Source organism: Phyllostomus discolor, chromosome 8 (genome assembly GCF_004126475.2).
Source record: "Phyllostomus discolor isolate MPI-MPIP mPhyDis1 chromosome 8, mPhyDis1.pri.v3, whole genome shotgun sequence".
NCBI lineage: Eukaryota > Metazoa > Chordata > Mammalia > Chiroptera > Phyllostomidae > Phyllostomus > Phyllostomus discolor.
In genome coordinates, this window is record NC_040910.2 from 34,844,303 (window position 1) to 34,851,101 (window position 6,799).

Here is a 6,799-nt window from a genome sequence, read left to right on the forward strand (position 1 = left end):
GCCCCTTCCTTCACCTCCTCTGGAGAGCCATCTTTCTGGGGAGACAAAGCATAAATTTAATCAGCTGGGTAGCAACAAAACATCTAAGTAACAATGAGAGGCCCAACAGAAAGATTCGTAAAACAGTACACAGTTATTTGTCCAGTGGAAAAAAAATGGATCACTTAGGTCGGATAGAAAAGGGATGGGTTTACTGGAGAAATGGAATTCGAACAGGGTAAGTTTTAAGAAAGTATATATAGAAAACACAATATTTTACCTAAGCAGGCATTTAATAGTCATTTATTGAATGAGTAAATGAAAAGATTGGACTGTGAAATCCAAAGTAGAATCGCATAAGCAATTCCAGAAGCAAAAGACTGAAACCAGTGCTAGCCTAGAGATGAGGTTCGGCAGGGGCACAGCGGGAAGGTGGGCTGGGAAGGAAGAATTAGATCATGGGAGGTAAGGAGTACCCTTATTCCGGGGACTTGGGGGAAACCCTGAGGGTTCTGAAACACAGAGAAAAATAAAGAGCTTTAGATGGGATGCAAGGAGAAGAAATAACAGTTCTGTGTCCTGCAACTTAAAAATTAATCACACACTAGTGAAAATTTTTCGGAAAGAAAAATTGTTTTCTGTCATTTTCTTTTAAAAGTCTATGTACATGACTGAAAATAAAAGAAATACACATGCCTTGTACATAATAGTGGAAGGAATTTGTCCCCAAAGATCTTTTCTTTGTATAAATGATGCCACCACAATTGCTGCTTCAATAAAAATGAATATTTATGAAATGTAAAATGACTTGGATTAACTTATTCCAATTTCACCCTCTAAATTTAGATTTTTAAATCATGCCAAAATGTAGATTTTGATTACAAAAGCAAATTGAGGAAGAAAAAAAACCCACTTGACAAGTAAAAGAACAACATTTGAAAAAAAAGAACTTGCAGTAAGGCTGACAAAAGATGATCGAGGGTTGGTCAATTTGACTACAAACAGCAGAGAGAGAAATTATCCCAAAGTGGAGTTATTTAATTCAATAAAGCAGTCACATTACAAGAACCAAAAGTTATTTTTAAAAAGGAGTAAAAAGTCTCCCATCCACCCCCAGCTGGCTGTACAGATCCCTCTCCAGCTATTAGTTTCTTAGCCATCCTTTCAAAGTTTCTTTGTGCATATATGTTATCATTTTCCTCTCTGTTCACACAAAAACTAGCATGCTATATAAGACTTTTCTGACCTTGCCTTTTTCACTTAACACTATATCTTGGCAATCTCTCCATACCCATTCATATAGATTTCCCATGTTCTTTCTTACAGCTGCATATTTCATTGTGAGGACAAAACATAATTTATTTAACTAGCTCCTACTGATGGGCATTTGGATTGTTTCCAGTCTTTGGCTATTGCAAACAAAGCTGCAGTGAATAACCTGGTACAGTCATCATTTGGCACATGTGCAAGTGTGTCTGTAGTATAAATTCCCAGAAATTGCATGCTTGGGTCAAAAGGTATATGCAATTAAATTTTTTATAGATATTGCCAAATTGCCTTCCCTAAGAGTTGAACCAGTTTTACACTCTCGCCAGTATTGTATGAGAGTACCTTTTTCTTTTTAAGGCAACAGAGCATATCATCAAAGTTCTGGATTTTTGCCAGCCTGAAAAATGAAAAATGGTATTTCCATTCTCCTCATAGTGAAGTCAAGTACCTTTTTATATGTTTAAGAGCCAGCTGTACTTCCCTTTCTGGAAACTGTCTGTTCATAACCTTTGCCTAGTTTTCTAATGGATGTTGGTTGTTTTCTTGTTAACATCTAGGAGCTTCCTATACATTAGGGAGACTAGTCTTTACCTAAGATACGAGTTGTAAATATATACCCCAGTTGGCCTTTTGAATTTGCTTAGGGTAATTTTGCCTGTAGAAAATTATTATTTCGATGTGATCTGAATTTATCAATCTTTTAAGTCTTCTGATCTTCGAGTCATGGTTAGAAAGACTGTCCTCTCACCAAGATTATAAAGGAATTTTCCCTTCCTCATACTTGAATTGTTTCATTTTTTACATCTAACTAAACGGGGGGAAATGGTGTGGTAGTTAACAACACAAACACTAGAGACAAACTGCCTACATTCATGTCCTAAGTCTATCACTTATTAGCTATATGACCTTGGATAAGTCACCTAACCTCTATGGTCCTCAGTTTCCACATCTGCAAATGAAGAATAATAATAATTACTACTTTGTCAGGTTATTACAAAGATTAAATATATCAGCAACTCATATAAAGTAATTACTACAGTGCCTGGTATAGTAAGCACTTAATAAGCATGAACTATTATCATCATATATTTTGGGGGGACTTATCTTGTTTTAAGATGGAAAGTAAAAATCCAACTTTTTCCCCCATATGGCTACCTAGTTGTCCCATAACCATTTAATGAATATTCCATCTTTTCTCCACTGATTTAAGACATCATCTTTATCATAGGCTACATTCCCATATGTACTTAGGATTTTCTGATCTTTCTATTCTGCTCCATTGACCTATCCATTCATGGACCACTGCCACGCTGTTTGGTAAGGCGAGATACCCCTCTTTGGTCTTCTTTTACAGTTACCATCACTATTCCTGTTTATTTTTCCACATGAATTTTAAATTAGTATATCCAGTTTAAGGACGAAATTAAAATATCATTAGTATTTTCCCCTGGCTGCTGTGGCTCAGTGGATTGAGTGCCAGCCTGTGAATCAAAGGGTTGCCAGTTCGACTCCCAGTCAGGGCACAAGCCTGGGTTGCAGGCCAGGTCCCCAGTAGGGGACACGTGAGAGGCAACCACACACCAATGTTCTTCTCCCTCTTTTTCTCCCTCCCTTCCCTCTCTAAAATTAAATAAATAAAATCTTTAAAAAATAAAATAGCATTAGTATTTTTATTGAAACCACATTAACTTTGTAAATAAATTTAGGGAGAACTGATATGTTTGTTTCCTCTTCAGTCTTCTATCCAAGAACCTGGTATATCCTACCATTTGTTCAAGCCTTTTGTGCATCTTTCAGTAGTGTTTTCTTCTCCAGTACGCCACAGTTTATAAAAGGCTGTAAGTTTTCTTAAGCACACCAAAAAAGGTAGAATGCAAGCTTAGATGATAGCCCTTCGCACCAAAAGTATTTGCTAATAGTGGACACCTCATAGTAGGCAGAGCCAAAGACACAAAAGGCTGGGGTTTAGAAGACAGGCCTTGTCTTTTAAAACCAAAAGGTGATGCTTTTGTCACAGAACTTTTTGGAGAGTCAGGGTGCAAACAACAACAGACATAGAGGAAATATAGAGAAGTGAATATCTGTTAAACAGATTGGAGGCTGAATCAAGATTAAATTGACTTTCAAAACAATAGTAAGTCCAGAAGCTCTGATCTTACAACCACCAAAACCAGCCAAAGAGGTAACACTGCCCATCTCTGGGGCCAATCAGAACTTTCAACAACTCATCAAGACAAGAGTAGTAGCAGGAGTGGAGACTAGACGGATCACCATCTAAAATTTGAACATTGGTGGCAGGGAGGCAGTTACAATAGCTGAACAATAAAAACATATGCATTGCAGGTTTGGCTCTACACCAAAAAAAGCAGTTTACGGATCCAGATACAGAATGATGTACACGTGGCTATATGAAAAGAGATAACAGCCTGGAACAGAACTAGGTCCTGAGATTTTTGCAGTTATTAAGTGGATATGAAAAAGAAATTTTTGTTTTGTTTCTGTCATGTTAGTCTATCTTTTACCAAAAGTGTTATCTATATACTGATAAATTAGGAAGACTTTGGTTAAAACAGAACTAAATTTTGGTCAATCTTGATCTTGAACCAGTTTGAAAAGCTGATGAAGAGTTTTTGGGTTGTTTGTCTAAGAGGCCATATGTGTAAAAAGGAAATTCAGTACAAGCTGGGAAAGTTCAGCATGGAGAAAGCATTGCCATTAAATATCCATTTAGGTATCCTGCTTTGTAAAGAGAATTTACTTTTTTAAAGATTTTATTTATTTATTTTTAGAGAGGGAAGGAAGGGAGAAAGAGAGAGAGAGAGAGAGAGAGAGAGAGAGAAACATCAATGTGCAGTTGCTGGGGGCCAAGGCCTGCAACCCAGGCATGTACCCTGGCTGGGAATCGAACCTGGGATACTTTGGTTCCCAGCCCGCGCTCAATCCACTGAGCTATGCCAGCCAGGGCTTAACAGAATTTATTTTTAAGATAAATAAAGTTTAGATAATTAACTAGTGTAGAGATACTTAAAGATAATCTGGATTCTTCTTTTCAAAACTCATTCTCTGTATCTGAGTTAAAAATAAAATAAAGTTTTAGGGCTAGCAATGAGGTGAAGTGATCACTGGCCCAGGAAACAGAACTGCCAACGCAGGTGAATAAAAAACAGGTCACATAATCACTCTCCAAACTGCATCAAATCCAAAAACCTCAGTCTCATCTGAGTAGTGTACATGATAATGCAGACCCCCACTATGACCTCCTCCTATAAATAGTCGACAATTCTTCAAGAAAAATATAAGAATTCCTGGAAATTTTCAAATGCAGGATCTTGGCAACTGCTTGTAAAAAATTAATCATCACTTAATTCTCCAAGCTCTAAAACAGTGGTTTATAAACAACGAATGCATTAAAATCACCTGAAGGGCTTTTTAAAAAACAAACGATGGACACACTGAGAAACACTGTGCCAACGTAATCCGACTTAAACTACGGCCCGGGTTTGGTGGACCTGTGCTATTTGCAAACTGCAAGACGTCTATGACAGAAATGGAAAGTTAAGCTTTTGAAAAGTTTGGGTAGTTTAACATTCCTTGGCATCCAAGCACGTGATCGCTTTTCTAGCATTTCACTTTTAGTGTGTTTTCCAAAAGTACTGGTATGAGATTGGAAAATTATTTTACACTTTGGGCAGCCCAGCTCTAAAATAGACACCTCCACAGGACTGACACACAAGGACAGACCCGAGAGCACAGGGCCAGTGGCAACTTGGGGGGAAACCGAGCAGTCCTGGAATATAATGGAAGCCTACAGATAACGCTTTCAAGGAACACCGGACTGAGATACGATTTCAAAACTGCAGTTTTCATCCCTCTGTATTTTTACATTGTTCCCAGGAACCACACAACACCGCACCATTGCTGCAAGTGGCCGGGACCCCGGCGGCCAGAGCAAACGAGAAGGGAAAGGATGCAGCAAACCCCCACACTGCGGGCGCGCACGTTCGAAGGGCGGAAACTAGATCAGCGCTTTTCCTGCCCAGAGTTTGGAGCCGCCGGGAAACCTGCACTCTGGGTGTTATAAGAACATGCTAGATTCAGTCAAAGCGTGACTGAAACAAAAACACCTCTCGCCACCTCCCTCACCGGCGCCTCTCACAGCGCCTGCGCAGACACGAGCTTAAATCTCGTAAAAGCCAGTCCTCGGCTTTCTCCCGTGCCTGCCGAGGACCGGCCAACGTTCTGCACTGGCACGCATGCGCACCAGCAACGCTCGCGCCCTCTGAACTTGCCCTTACCCGCCACAGGGATCCGGTCCTTCCGGCCCGGCAGGGCGTCCTCGGGGCTGACGATCTTAGAAGCGGAGTCTCCCATTCTCGGGACAGCAGAAAGGATATGGAAGAGCTGGCGAGCCCTCCTAGTGGCTGAGAGCATGGGCGGGCTACTGGCCAAGGGGTCTCCGGCGGGACGGCGCGGTCGAGAGCCGATCCGCAGCTGCGGGATCAGTGAGCACTGGACTGCTGGCACCCAGCGGGGACACCGTTGTACTGAGCCGCTGCCGCCCCGGAATCGAGGTTACCTAAGGCGCAAGCCACGCGCGCAGTACCTGAGGGCGTGTCCTCTCCCTGAGGGTTGCCAGATCCTGGAAGACACCACGGAGTTTTTCTAGCCGGGCTACAGTGCTAAGTTCCCAAGCTGACATCAAGTGTATTAGTAGCATTACGAAGTACGTAAAGCGTCAGGGGCCAAAAAAAGCCTAGCCTTTGATTTTTAAGTCCATTCTCATTTGACAACCTCCTTAGCTATTGCTTGGTATTGCCAGTAAGATACAAAACAAACTACCATACAGACAGCTAGCTAGGATGTATGTCTATTTCCATTGGAGCCATTATGATTAATTACCGAGATGTACCCAAAATGAAAACTAATCACAGTTTTCAAAAATGGGTAAGATCACTCAATATAATGTGTGTGTGTACACACACAGGTAATAGTAATAGTATACCGAGCCCATTTTATAAGAGGGCAAATAGAGGAGCAAGGCACTAATGCCACCACTAACTGATCAGGTGAATGTGATGGCGCTGTAGGAGCATTCTTGTTTCTCAAATCATGAAAGATAACATTTGTTCTGCGACAAAATTTCAACCCTAAAAATAAGGTGGGTGGAGCCAGGTGGGTGACTTTGGTGTTCCATGTGTGCAAGTTTGGTTTTACACAAATGTTCTGCCAAAATGGGCAGATAATCTTACATGAGGGAAGGATAATCTTACATAAGGGAAGGAACTTCAGGTTAGCACCCACAGAAATGAGAAGGCTTTTGACCCAATCCTTTCCCCCACTGGATGGGTTTATTTACCTCTTGGTTTTCCTGTGGTCTGGACTGTAATATAAGGAGGACAGAAGGATTAGCCCTACTGTAATGTAGAATATAGCCAGACTTGTGGCATTAAACTGAAAAGTGTTTATTTTGTAATTTACATTTCCTCTGGGCAATTTGCCTCCGTCTTACATTTGAGTTATTTGCTTTTACTATGAGATTATACAAACTAGG

At 40.7% G+C, this 6,799-nt stretch overlaps 1 protein-coding gene across 2 annotated transcripts in view; it reads right to left on the reverse strand.

The window, feature by feature from the left end:
- Nucleotides 1–5,948, reverse strand: part of MSRA (methionine sulfoxide reductase A) — a 337,717-nt gene extending 331,769 nt beyond the window's left edge. The window contains exon 1 of one of the 2 annotated variants that reach the window (XM_028520342.2): nucleotides 5,544–5,948. In XM_028520342.2, coding sequence (XP_028376143.1) covers nucleotides 5,544–5,679 — 136 coding nt within the window. In that variant the 5' untranslated portion in view covers nucleotides 5,680–5,948. The remainder of the gene's footprint in view (nucleotides 1–5,543) is intronic. The other variant, XM_036032022.1, reaches the window with a different exon arrangement.
- Between the last annotated feature and the right edge of the window lie 851 nt (nucleotides 5,949–6,799).